At 39.7% G+C, this 14,562-nt stretch overlaps 1 protein-coding gene across 1 annotated transcript; it reads right to left on the reverse strand.

Annotated features, from left to right (window-relative positions):
- Window positions 1-1,428: 1,428 nt before the first annotated feature.
- Window positions 1,429-6,286, reverse strand: msc (musculin (activated B-cell factor-1)). Its single transcript, XM_078217108.1, has 2 exons — window positions 5,595-6,286; window positions 1,429-3,551 (listed from the first exon to the last, which is right to left on the reverse strand). The coding sequence occupies exons 1-2, from the start codon at window positions 6,030-6,032 to the stop codon at window positions 3,465-3,467; spliced, it is 525 nt and encodes a 174-aa protein (XP_078073234.1). The 5' UTR covers window positions 6,033-6,286; the 3' UTR covers window positions 1,429-3,464.
- Window positions 6,287-14,562: the final 8,276 nt, after the last annotated feature.

Raw genomic sequence — 14,562 nt, forward strand, 5'->3', positions numbered from 1 at the left:
CTCCACCACCATTGCTGGCAGCCCATTCCACGCACCCACCACCCTCTGAGTGAAAAACTTACCCCATACATCTCCTCTGTACCTACTCCCCAGCACCTTAAACCTGTGTCCTCTTGTGGCAACCATTTCAGCCCTGGGAAAAAGCCTCTGACTATCCACTCGATCAATACCTCTCAATATCTTATATACCTCTATCAGGTCACCCCCCCATCCTTCGTCTCTCCAAGGGGAAAAGGCCGAGCTCACTCAACCTATCCTCATAAGGCATGCTCCCCAACCCAGGCAACATCCTTGTAAACCTCCTCTGCACCGTTCTATGGCTTCCATGACATGACATGAACCACAACAACTGGATTTACCGCCTCCCTTTCCAATTGTTGTGAGATATCCCTTACCCTGGTACTCAACAAGAACCACACTGTTCAGGATTCTTGTCCTTGGCTTCAGAAGACACTAACTATCCCCCTAATACCGGAGTCTCCTATTCCTACCACTAATTTCTATTCTGTTCTTTTCTCTAGGCTCCACCCCTTTCCGGGTACCCTCTGAGCCACAAACTTTGATCTGCAATGAGACTGTCTCCTGTAGTCTTTCTCCTTGTCCTCACAAATAGTGAGTACATTGCACCTGGTGGACAGGACCAGTGTCTTCAAGACTTCCTTCTCAACCTCCCCTAAATCCCCTCTATCCTGTTTCGTTTCAGTCACATCCACCCTTTCCTGAACCTGTGCTTTCCTCCAGGGTGTGACTGTTTTCTGGATAAAACTGTTCAGAAATGTGTCCTCTGACCTGATGAGATTTCAGATAGAGGCACCTCCTGCAGTCATGTACACTTTGCATAATTTCACCATCCACAAACTTCCATATTTTGCAGTCCCAAAACTGAACATGCTCTGCCATATATTAGACAACTTTGTTGTATTTATTTAGTTAAATAAGGTGAAGTTTATCTTTAGTTTCTGGATTGCTAATTAATTTACATTGCAGCTGTCACCCTATAGAAAGGAAAAGTTACTTCTAAGGATCAGTTTGCACTTTCCCCTGAGGAACTGTTCCTGTTGCAAAAACTATTTATTACCTGCAGTGCATAAATTGACACCTGTGTATATCATGTCATTTTACATTGAAAACTACTAATTTTGATCATTGTAGATTCACTCATACCTCATTCAGTTATTTATTTTGTAGTCCCAAAATAAACAATGTACTTTTCTAAACAAAATTGTGCTGTCATATAATTTAACTGTGTATTGTTTCCATATTAATATTATTTGCTAAATTATATGAATCATCTCAATGATGGGTCATAATGAAGTATTTTAAGTACGTTTAGAAGAAAACAAATTTTATGGTGTACCATCCAGTGGTTAACTTAGGTAATTAATTAATTCAGACAATTATCAAACAAGACCAAGACACACAATGTTTGCAAATGCATTTATTATCTGAAATCTGTGACATTATTTATTGTACAGAACCACTCAGAGCAAATTAATTTAGGATTCTATTGTGGATTAATGTTTTCTTTAACTTTAATTAAAATGAAAGCCAAATAAAAAATACGCTGTAAATCATTTGTTCAATTGTTGACTTGTTCACTGGCTTATTCGATATCTGCTTGCTGATGTTAGGCTATTATGTATGAAGTGTTGAGATACAAAAACTACTTGAAAATTGGAATGTTATATTAGCTGCAGTGTATTAAAGTTGGTGGCCACGTTCATATTTTCAGATGTTGCTAGTTCTACTTTCCATTAAAACTCGAGTGGAAAGCCACATTCTTACTGCTTACAGCCATTGGAATGAATGAAGCTGAGGAATCCAGGGCTCTAAGAATAGGTTGTGAAATTCAGGTTTCTGGAGAATGAGGAACCAATTTTAACTCTGTGTACGTGAATGGGTTTTGAGTGAGGTAAAATATGGCCCTGAATGTCAGATATCTTTTAATGATTCATTTTAAAAATGATAAGCTACTTTGCTCCTTTCACTCATTCAAATATGAATCCAGCTGGCCACGATGGTTTTTAATAACCCTATTGTTTGGCAGGCCTTTATTCCATCTGATTCAGTACAAAGCTGATACATATTTGAGACAACTTCACAGTTACTTATTTGCCCATTTTATGTGGCAAAAATGAAATATAAAGGTACAGGGGTGATAGACCACATGCCGTACATAGTGTTGTGGTATCTGAAAAAAGCCAGTTCATTCTCAGGGTTTGAAAGTCACTAGCAATGGCAAAGGCAGCATTTAATGTCCAACCCTAGTGAGCATTAAGAAGGTGCTGGGTGAAGTCCTTGTGCAGTCCTTGTGGTGAATGCATTTCCCCGGTGTTGTTTGATAGAGAGTTCCAGGATTTTGGTCCATTGACAATGAAGCATTGATGGTGTGAAGCCAAATTGGAATGGACAACAAATGGTGAGGAACATGGAAAAAGATGGTATTTCCATGATTCTTTGTGGATTAAGGAAGTCGCGGATTTGGGAGGTGCTAAGAAGGTTTAGCAAGTTGCTGCAGTTCATTCTGTAGATAATGCACATATTTATTTCATCATAAAAAATTCCCCAGAACTCAACTAAATAGTTATACAAAACTAGAAATAAAATAATCAATCAAGTTTCAAAAATGAAAGGTAGTTCCACCAACTGGGGCCACCTTCGTTAAGATGAAACGGGACTATACGTTTGGATGTCTGAGTTAACATTTCCACAGGAATGTAGGAATTGAAGGGAACAACCTTAAATGCATTGCTCTTTTCAATATAAAATCCTCCAGTAACTAACATTTTGATGTTAAACATGTAAAGTGCTATTGTTTCCGCTGATAAAAATTATTTTTCAAATAAAGCTACAGCGAAAATCGTTTTTATAAAAAAACCCAAACTGTGCATTTTAAAGAATAAAGCATAACCACATAAAATAAGGCTGAAGACGCGTGAGGGACACGCAAAATACCAATTTGTAACAAAGTATCCACTCTGCAAGATACAAGATTGTAAAAATAACTCTGCAATACTGTTGGAAAGCGGTTTCTCCCTTCTGCTTATTGTGGTCATTATTTTACAATTTCTATATCGCTAGATAACATTGCTAGTTCTCTAAATTATTATTTGTTTTAATACTGAATGTGCTTTCAGTGCGTGAAGGGCAACATGTTGGGGTCTGACCCTATGCTGTGTAACGGAACGTGCATAGTTGGTCCATATTGTGTGTCCATTGTATATCTTCAGTAGCCCTCTGGAAGATCCTGTTACGGCAGCGCCAGTGCATCTTTTCCACTCCCTCACCCACTCTTTTTGCCGTGAGTCAGAGCTTTGTCCTGCAAAGCATGCAGTTAAAACACGATTTTTTTTTTTAAAAGGGAGACGCGATGGGCTGCTGACGCCTCCCATTGGGACTGGCGAAGCGATACCACCCTGAAACCCACTCATGGAGGGAGTTGAAGTGGGCGCTGGCTGGTACTGCTAGACTGTAGTCCCACATAGCCTGGTCGTTGCAGCGAGGTCTTTGCTGTCTACATCTGATCTTCCCGAAACCACGAAAGGCCAGGTCTGAAATGTGAAATATAAAGGTTAGAATAATAATACACTGGCCCTGAATGACAGAGAGGAGAACAATTTACTTCCCGCTGCCCACAAACTCTTTATATCAATTAGGAAATGCCTTTCTAAATTTTTGCTTCAGATTTTGAACTCAGTTCCATCAATTCTGCATCAAGTAACATCCGAAAGGGACACATATCAAGTTATACAGAAAATCAATCCTATACAACACGCAATAAACTTAATACAGAAAATGATTGTCAGAACTGAGTTGCCGAACAGGCAATGGGTTGTCATCAAGCGGCAGATTTGAATTGTAAAACGGACCTTTGGTAATTGGGCTAACAACCAGAAAAGGATGTTGCGATGTCCACATCCATTCATAGATTCTAAGACCATTACATTAAAATTACCAACCATTTCTTGGCTATATGGTGTTACACGACTGGAAATACACGAAAACATTTACTAAAGATTTATCTTTACTAAGAGAAATAATGAAACCTGCGGAGATATCAATTAAAATGTTCTCTGGAAGATAAAAGTCTAAAAACGAATTGTTTGCTTTTGAACTAAGGACTTTTAAAATATTTCATCTTGAGTCGCAACCTGAAGATGTTTCAGTAATTCTCTATATTTTGAGTTTGACCGTTCGAATGCAACTTTTAAAAGTGTGTCCCAGACCCAGAGTGAGACTCTGAAACTCTTCTTGAGAAGTTTTCGAGAAATGCTGCCTGCAGAATTTAATACTTGAAGTAGTATTATCCCTTTCCCCTAATATTACCGGACTTGAAGAAATCTCTTCAATAACACTAGCTTCCTGTAAACATCCCAATCGAATCGAAATGCAAGAAGTGTTTTCCTCCACCAGTTCCAAAACAATGTCGATCCTTTAAGATCCGTACTTAGAAGATGCAGCTGTCCCGCTCAGTCCCAGTGACTACCCCTGAGAATGACGCAGCTATTAACCGTGTAGAAGGTTCCGAGACATTGTATATAGATTGAAAATACAACATCCAATGGTATTAGCTCACAAAATAGACATTTTTTTAAGAAATGAATAAGTATTTATGTAAAAGGAAAATAAAGGTAAGTTAGACATTATTTGGAAGTTGAAGTACTTTATCTCGCCATTTAAAGAAAACAACAAAAGGTCTAACCTTTTAAGGATTACCATGGAAAATTATCTAAATAGTAACTATCAAAATACAAGATAAACTACTGGACAATTTGCGTTTGAATAGTTGCCATTTTCGGAGTTGACAGCGAAATCTGTCTCCATGATCTAGTCAACATAATAATCACACCTTACACTTAGACCATGTTATCTGAATGATATCTGCCACTGAAGCCTGACCTTTCTTATCTTCAGATTTCCCCACAGAGAACATTTCTCAAACATTGGTCGCTGATTTATCGGCAAAACATTCCCGAAGGTGTCCACTTTCTGTTTTCTCGAGTTTTGTGGAAAGGTGAGGTTTGTGTGGGAGAGCTCGGATTTGTTTCATAACTTTGCGCAATAACTTTGTGCAACTGATATCATCTCAGATGAGTTCTGGAATTGTGTCAACAGATGTATACGTCCGTTATTTTTATGTAGATTTTGGAAGTGTTATGTAGCTGGTAAAGATGCACCTGCCTGTTTTCTAAGATTGGCCACCAGCTAAGAATATATGGCGATTGGTCAGTGGAGTTTCCTCTTTGTGGTGAATGTAGAAGCGTGTGGAATCTTGGAAGCAGGTCTGGCACAAATTAATTGATGGAAAAATATTTATTAGAGCAGTACTTATATGTCGAATAGCATAAAATAATCAGTTCCTTGCAAAGTACAAAATCTACGTCGAAAAGTATATTTATGTCGTGGCTGGCTATTAACTTAGTGCTGATATTGATTTTAGCAGGGCTGTAAATAAAAGAAAATGGATCGTATTGAACACTATCTATAACACTCCCATGTTGATCTTGAATACTATTTACACTTTATGCATTGAGGTCGTTATAAAATTAGATTCCCACTAATTTCTGATTTACGGAGCATCCGCATTTTCTTACCAGATTTACCGGATGGACGAATCCGTTTTCATATTTATCATTTGCTAAGATTTGCCTTAAATGAGCGATGTAACTAGCCGCCAGTCTGAGGGTGTCCAGTTTGGAGAGTTTGGTATCTGATGGCACCCACGGAAGGCTAGTTTTTAATCTGGAGAAGGCTTTGCTCAGCACTCTCATCCTGGCTCTCTCTCTAGCATTGGCAGCGTTCCTCTGCGATTGTTTCCCTTCCTTGCCCAGCTTGGCTAGTTGCTTTTTCCTGATACTCCCTCGCCTCTTCCTCTTGGAGCCGCAGTCAGAGCTCGATTCGTCGGTGTTTTCAGCCGAGATGTAGAATTCAGTGTCGTTGGACTCGTGTTTGAAGCCGTTACACTGGAGATGGAGTCCCTGCAATTCTATTTCCCGCATGTCCTCAGTGTCACTGACAGATCCAGTAGACATGGCACCAATCCACTGGAAAACTGAAATGAACCTCAAATGAAAAGGGCTTCCCCCTCAAATTTGTTAAATACTAAAGACAGACGCAAAAAGTTCCTTTGTCGGGAAAATAAACCCCACCCCCAGTGGCTTTGACGGCTTCTCAAGTCATTTTTAAACAGGAAGTGTCTGGATCTAACCATTCAAAGACGGGATTAGCAAACACTGACAGTCATATCCCACAAATAACTACACGAAGAAAAAGAGTTTTCTTGCGTAGGTTATTAAAGACCGGTTAACAAATCCCCGTTCCTTACATTTACTTCCGGAATCTGAACTTCCAATCGACACAGATATTCGCCCTCAATGGTATGTTCCATTTGAGTTGGGATTGAATTGGAAACCTTCAATCAATCAGTTTAAAGCAGTGTAATTAAACGGTTCATTCATTCAGAGAAGAGGTGAATGCTACCGTAACAGTTTAAAAATAAATCAGATACCCCTCACTTCATTTGTTTTTTTAATCATTTGTAAAGTGTATGGATAAATAAAGATACCTCAACAAGTAAATGGAATAGCAGGAACAATTTAATCTCAATGAATGAAACATATATTTTGCATTAATTATCTTCAATTACCAGCCGTTAAATTATAGGACAAAAGCAAATTACTGCGGATGCTGGAATCTGAAACCAAAAGAGAAAATACTGGAAAATCTTAGCCGGTCTGGCAGCATCTGTAAGGCGAGAAAAGAGCTGACGTTTCGAGTCCAGATGACCCTTTGTCAAAGCTTTGTCAAAGGATCATCGGGACTCGAAACGTCAGCTCTTTTCTCAAATTTTAGGACAGCATTGTACCCCTCCAACCCTAAACAAGTCAAACTCCATTTAAAATCTTTAATACTTATCAGTATATAACTTGCTATATTTTCCCGAAAAAAATGTCTCTATGAGTAAACAATCGCAGCTTTAATAACCGTCAAGTAATAACGAATTTGGGACAACATTAATCAAACGCAAAAATGCTTTACCATAAATTATCTATAGTTCTTTAATGTAATTCTTCGCTTCGTTGTTTTCTGATTAAACCCCTGTCCTGTTTGTATTGCTATGGTTTTTGTTTTGCATGTCCTACTGTTTGATGTCTTAGGCTTACACATTTCGCTTATGCTCCTTCAATGTCAATTCATGTCTCTACAATGCTAAAGATGAGATTGAGAAATTACCACCAAACTCATTCTGCAACATTATTTATTAAGATTTATACATGATTAACACTTTATTTAACAAGTTTGACATATCTATTTGCTTGTGTGCAGCAAACGCACTATTACTGTACGGAAATACAAATGCATCTAATTGAATATGAGGAAGATAGATTATAGTATGCAAAATATCGTCTTGTTTTAAGCGTTGCAACGTACTTTATTATCTAAATGCATGACGTTTATTTCTGAAGATTTGAAAATGTTGGCAGACCTCTGATTGTTTGTGCAGGTGTGTTCTGAAGCGACCTTTTCCTGGAGATTTATGGCAGAATTGATTGATTTTGTAAACAGTTGTAGAGATCCTATCGAGTCCAGAACGAATTCGAATCTTACTTTCGTATCTTGGGCTTTCTTCAATAACCGGCCGCTGGGACAGTACAGGACTCTGGCCACATCTCTGGCAGCGAACGGAACCAAAGAGTGCCATCAGAGTGATCTATCAGAGGAGAGGGAACAAGTCCCTTCAATTAATCATCGTGTGGAAATGGGAAACACACTCTCCTCTCCCCCGCCCCCCGGTCCCCAGAGTAAAGGAGACCTTATTGGTTTCTAACTAGTAAACCTTTATGACTTAATAGTGGAAATTATAATATCCGGATAATTTATAACTTTTATGACAACAGAAATATTGGATTATGCTTTATGTGAGTCGACTACATTCACAAAATGAATCACCTTCTCACTTTTAAAAATGGTCAGTTTATGAAAGAAACTAAAAAAACACTTTATGTTAGAGAACTTGGTGCAGAAACTTATTTCAGATTAAATTATTATTGCGAGAAGTTTGATGACGATAGATCTATTTGAAACACAGCCGATGTCGACTTGGGTGAATTTGTGCACAAAGGTAAAACTAATCAAACTCATTACAACTTATTGGCAAAGTACTTATCGCATGTACTTAACAGACATTTTCTCGGGCGCACGGCTACTTTTGATAGTGACAACTTTTTCTGTATTAACATTTTGTCTGAAAGATGCAGAGATTAAAACACCATAAATTGCGAACATTCCGAAGCAAACGTGAGAATGGGAACTCTCCATTGACCAAGGAAATCAATGAATGACTTAATATCGCAAAATGCTGGATGCTGCGTCTGCCCCACGTTTTTCAGATTCAGTTACATCTACCGAGACAAAGTCTTAAGAAAGCAGAAAATCGATTGGTTCAGGGTCTCCAGTGAGGTCAAGCTTGCTTTTCTAGGGACATAGGTATGGATAAATACTCCAGAGGCTAACTTCTAAACAAACTGCAGCTCCTCACTAATTACACCCAAGCACTCTAACCTGCTACACGTGGACCTAAAACATGTCCATGTCGGCAATTCCTCTTCGCCAGTCTGTTGCAGAGGATAAATTAAACGGTTTAAAAGTTAAATAAGTGACAGTTACAGTCACTCCATTTCTATCAGAAATTTGTATTTTACAAGAATGACGCCTGGATTAAGCCATAGATGTTTCGGAAGAATATACAAACTAAAGATCATTCTCAGGTTTTAAGGATGATCGGATATTGCGAATGAAAAGCTGACCACACAATGTTGAACTATAAACGAATTTTGTTATTGCATGTTATACCGGCGAGCTAACAACACCCAGAGGGTTGGACTATTTGCAAAGCTACGGAGCTGTTTAATGTCATTAGAAAGATCTATTTGGATTTATTTCCTTATAGCGTGAATATTGTACAAACGTATCAAATTAACCAAACCAGGTTTCAATGTGTAACAAGTAAAAATTATTTAGATATATGTTTCAACAACCCCAAACCATTCCCACCGCCTTGCTCTTCCCAGAGTCCTGTGTGTTCCTCTTCATATAATTTCTCCTTAAAACCTATGATGCTGTGTGCCTGGATCATTGCCTACGCTATGAAGACATCTTTCTGCTAATATTTTAAATATTAGCTATTTTCTATCGATAGTCTTTTCCACTAACTCGTATCCCCTCCAAAAAGTCAAAACGTGTTTGCTTCAAATTTTGAACTTTATAAACCTCGATAACATATTTTTGCACTTCGCTGCTCCAATGGAAATAGAGAAATAGATGCAGCAACAAAAGCGCCTTATCTGAAAATCATTCCAGTGAATCTATCCTGTGCTAAAACCAGAGCTGTAATCTGTGTGTCTGTATTCATTGTAAGGAGAACGGCATAGGAATAACATTTCATCACTATACCAAATATATGTCAGAAGGTTTATTTTGAATTGGCTGTGGTGTGTCCTTTTAAACATTGCTATGGTTATCCAAAAAAAATTGCAATTGCTCAGAAAATTACACCATGTCTCAACAAAATACACTCTAACTTTAAGCATCTTTTTTTTCCATTTCTCGACCAAATAAGACCTCACCAGTGATATTTCACATAAAGTTCGAAGATACTGATTACTGCTTTTGACAAAAATACATTAGAGTTTATAAGCGGCACGTTAAAGTCTGCAGCCTCGCTGCTCTGTAAATCTGGCAGAAAGAGCAAACAGACAATGGAAAGAAAGAGGAACATCATTATGCAGACATTCGATGTAATGCTGAAGAAAGTTCATTTGATTGACATTAAATGTGGCTCGCATTGAAAAATTAACCAACTATTCTTCAGCTAACAATTATCTAACGGAACATTGGTGTCAACAGTTATATTTTAGTTCTGTGAAGATCTGTGTCCCAAAGCGAAACCGAGTAACGAGAGAGAACGTTCAATTTCCAATCCCGTTAGAATCATGTCCAAACTCGGATAAACGATCAGATGGAGTTTCAGCGACTTCCTCTGGGCCTTCAGTCACTTGGATAGCGATCTAACCATCCAGCCATGTGCCAATTGTTAATCTACGCCTGTAGATTTTGTTGCAGTGAGGCAAAACATGCCTTAAGTGTTTTGTTGGCCTTTACTGTTACAAATCACTTAGCTACTGCACGTTTTATTTTAGGGCATGGTTTCTCTACACGGTGTCATTTATGTTTTATGTGCAAATAATTTTCCGGATGTGCAGTGTTGTTTCCCTACCAGTTCAGATTAGCCTGGAAATACCTGAAGACTAACATAATGACTTTCACTGAAGCTCATCTGATAAGCAGGAGAGCTCTGTTAAAAACGGCTTCGTCTTGTAGAGCAGAAGGGGTGGATAACATTATTAAGAAATGCCCTTTATTCCTCACGGTGCTATGCAGCCAATCAGAGATCCCGAGAAATAATGAACCTGATTCATTCAGAAACTCAAGGATTCATCCGCGGCCTTCTAAAACCCCATGTATACAGCACGCATCTGTAAAGAAGCTCAATGATTGAGAGCAGAAACAGTCCCTATATCAGAGGGAACATAAATAGTGCGCTGAAAACCTTTAAATATTTCTACTGATGCTGCTCCCATTTTAAATGTGAAACCCGTTGACTTCACTTCCATTACTTAAACTATATCATCCAGAGTTTAATGTAATATTCACTGTACAGTCGCATGTCCATTGTGTCCCCTCAATCATCACTTTTTTCAACTTGTGTGATATAACTAGACTTCGGGAAGGGTGGAAACCGAAGGTATTTTTCTGGGGTATTGAAATGCTTTAGAATAGGAATATAATTATACTGAAGACGTTTAATAAAGTCAATTGAGTCCTGATGATGATTGGAGATAAACTCCCACGTCAATTATCTGAATCAATTTGAAAGATCCGTGTTCAGAGGTTGACGTCTCCTTATCTTAAAGCTTCCCTACCGAAGGAGGATAGGCTAACAGGATGGCAAATGCTGTTGTGTGGTAAGTTGTAAAATACAGAATTAGATCCTGGAAGCAAAAAAAAGGAAAGGAATTATTGCTTAATTGGTAATTTTAAAATAATACAGGCATAGGGATCACTGGCTAGGGCAACGTTATTTGCCTATCTCTAGTTGTCATTGAGAAGGTGGCGATGAGCTGCCTTCTTGAACTGTATCAGTCCCAGTGGTATAGGTGCATCCACAGTGCTGGAAAGGAGTTCCAGGATTTTGATCCAACAACAGATAGATATATTTGTAAGATAGGATGGTGAGTGGCTCTTGGAGGGAATCTTGCAGCTCAAACTGTTCCTATGCAATTGCTGCCCTTGTCCTTCTAGGTGACAGAGATCATGGGTTTGGAAGATGCTGTCTAAGGAATTTTGGTGCGTTGTTGCAATTGTAGACGGTACACACTGCTGCCACTGTGCACAGTTGTGGAGGGAGTGAATGTTGGAAGTGGTGGATGGGAGGCTAAGTATCCTGCCCTGAATGTCCTGGATGGTGTCAAGCTTCTTGATGGAGCTGCACTCATCCAAGATAGTGGAGAGTATTACATCACGCTCTTGGCTTGTGCCTTGTAGATGGTGGGCAGGTTTTGTTGAGTCAGGTGGTGAGTTCCTTGCCACAGAATTCCCAGCCTCTGATCTGCTCTTGTAGCCACAGTATTTATATTGTCGGTCCAGTTCAGTTTCTGGTCAATGGTAACCCCCACGATGTTGGGGAGTGGAGGGTGTGGGGGGGGGGGGGGGTGGGATTCAGTGATGGTAATGCCATTGAATGTCACAGGGAGATATTTGGATTCTCTTGTGTTGTAGGTAACATTTCCTGGTACCTGCATGGCACAAGTGTTACTTGCCACTTGTCAGCCTAAGCCTGAATGTGCCCAGGTTTTGTTGCATATGGGCATGGACTGCTTCATCTGTGGAGTCAGAAATGGTGCTGACCTTATGATGAAGAGAAGGTGATTGATGAAACAGCTGAAAATGGTTGGGCTTTGGATACTACTGCGAGAAACTCCTGTCTTGATATCCTGGGACTGAGGTTACTGACCTCCAACAGCCACAACCATCTTTATTTGTGCCAGATATGACTGCAATCAGTGGAGAGTTTTCTCCCTGATTCCCATTAACTTCAGTCATGCTAGGACTGCTTGATGACACACTCGGTCAAATGCAGCCTTTATGTCAAGGGCAGTCATTCTCACTTCAACTCTTGAGTTTATTTCTTTTGTCTATGTTTGTACCAAGGCATTAATGTAGTCAGGAGGAGAAAATGGAGGAGATAAAGAGGGACGTTGGTACAGAAATGTGTTTCATTGAAGTAGGTAGCATTTGAAGATCTTCGACATTGTACTCAGAGGGATGGAATACAAAGACAAGGAGGTGATAATGAATTTGTACAAGATATAAGTTAGCTGCTTATTAAAGAGAGGAGATAAAAACAATTGAAAAGGTATAGTGCATTTTACTATTGCATTGCCAGTGATGAATTATTTTTTAAAAATTCAGGTTGAGAAATCTAAGAACATAAGAATTAAATTATTAAGGGTTATGATGAGTTACTGGAGACAATACACATCTCTTTAACCTGTCTTAATGCTCTCTCCACACACATTGTTTGTACCTTTAAGACTTGATTAGTTGTAAGTATTCGCATTCCAACCATTATTCTGTAAATTGAGTGTGTGTCTTTATATGCCCTGTTTGTGAACAGAATTCCCACTCACCTGAAGAAGGAGCTTAAGGCTCCGAAAGCTTGTGGCTTTTGCTACCAAATAAACCTGTTGGACTTTAACCTGGTGTTGTTAAACTTCTTACTGTGTTTACCCCAGTCCAACGCCGGCATCTCCACATGACGAGTTAACCAGTGCTCAACTGTTTCCATTAGTCAGCAAGCTAGGAACACATTTAAAATGACTATAAAAAGAATTGAAGGAGACTTTAGGAGAACTTTCTTTCAACCGGAAACAATTAGAATGTGGAATTATCTAAATGAGTTTTGAAGAATGATTGATTAATCTGTTTAAAATGGAATTAGCTGCTTGAAAATAAACTGCTTGAGAGATTAGGAGTCAAAAGGTGAAGGGAATTCGATTTGGTGGCTTATGGAGTTGTAGTCCGGAAGTCAGTGTTGAGGGTGGTGAGGTATTGGGGAAGGTATCAAGGTCAAGGGTGGGTACCGGTAGACAGGAAGGTGGGTTGAAGTGTGTCTACTTCAATGCAAGGAGCATCCAGAACAAGGTGGATGAACTTGGGGCGTGGATTGCTACTTGGGACTACGATGTTGTGGCCATTACAGAGACGTGGGTAGAACAAGGACAGGAATGGTTGTTGGACGTTCCGGGGTATAGATGTTTCACTAAGTGTAGGGAAGCTGGTAAAAGAGGTGGAGGAGTAGCATTGTTAATCAAGGATAGTTTAACGGCTGCGGAAAAGCACTTTGAGGGGGATATGCACACTGAGGTAATATGGGCTGCAGTTAGAAACAGGAAAGGAGCGGTCACATTGTTAGGAGTTTACTATAGGCCCCCAAATAGTAATAGAGATGTGGAGGAAGAAATTGCTAAGCAGATTATGGATACGTGTGGGGGTCACAGGGTAGTTGTCATGGGGGACTTTAACTTTCCAAATATTGATTGGAACCTTTGTAGGTCAAATAGTTTGGATGGGGCACTTTTTGTGCAGTGTGTGCAGGAGGGTTTCCTGACACAATATGTGGATAGGCCAACAAGGGGTGAGGCCACATTGGATTTGGTACTGGGAAATGAACCAGGCCAAGTGTTAGATTTGGTTGTGGGAGAGCACTTTGGAGATAGTGACCACAATTCGGTGTCTTTTGTTATTGCAATGGAGAGGGATAGGGCCGGACGGCAGGGCAAGGCTTACAATTGGGGGAGAGGTAATTATGATGCGATTAGGCAAGAATTAGGGGGCATAAGATGGGAACAGAAACTGTCAGGGAAAGGCACTGATGAAAAGTGGAACTTTTTCAAGGAACAAATACTGGGTGTCCTTGATAGGTATGTCCCTGTCAGGCAGGGAGGAAATGGCCGAGTGAGGGAACCGTGGTTCACGAAAGAGGTGGAATGTCTTGTGAAAAGGAAGAGGGAAGCTTATGTAGGGATGAGGAAACAAGGTTCAGATGGCTCGATTGAGGGTTACAAGTTAGCAAGGAATGAGCTGAAAAAGGGGCTGAGGAGAGCTAGGAGGGGACATGAGAAGTCCTTGGCGGGTCGGATCAAGGAAAACCCCAAGGCTTTTTACTCTTATGTGAGGAATAAAAGAATGACCAGGGTGAGGTTAGGGCCGGTCAAGGACAGTGGTGGGAACTTGTGTATGGAATCAGTAGAGATAGGCGAGGTGATGAATGAATACTTTTCTTCAGTGTTCACCAAGGAGAGGGGCCATGTTTTTCAGGAAGAGAAGGTGTTACAGGCTAATAGGCTGGAGGAAATAGATGTTCGGAGGGAGGATGTATTGGCAGTTTTGAATAAACTGAAGGTCGATAAGTCCCCTGGGCCTGATGAAATGTATCCTAGG

This window comes from Mustelus asterias, chromosome 7, assembly GCF_964213995.1.
Source record: "Mustelus asterias chromosome 7, sMusAst1.hap1.1, whole genome shotgun sequence".
NCBI lineage: Eukaryota > Metazoa > Chordata > Chondrichthyes > Carcharhiniformes > Triakidae > Mustelus > Mustelus asterias.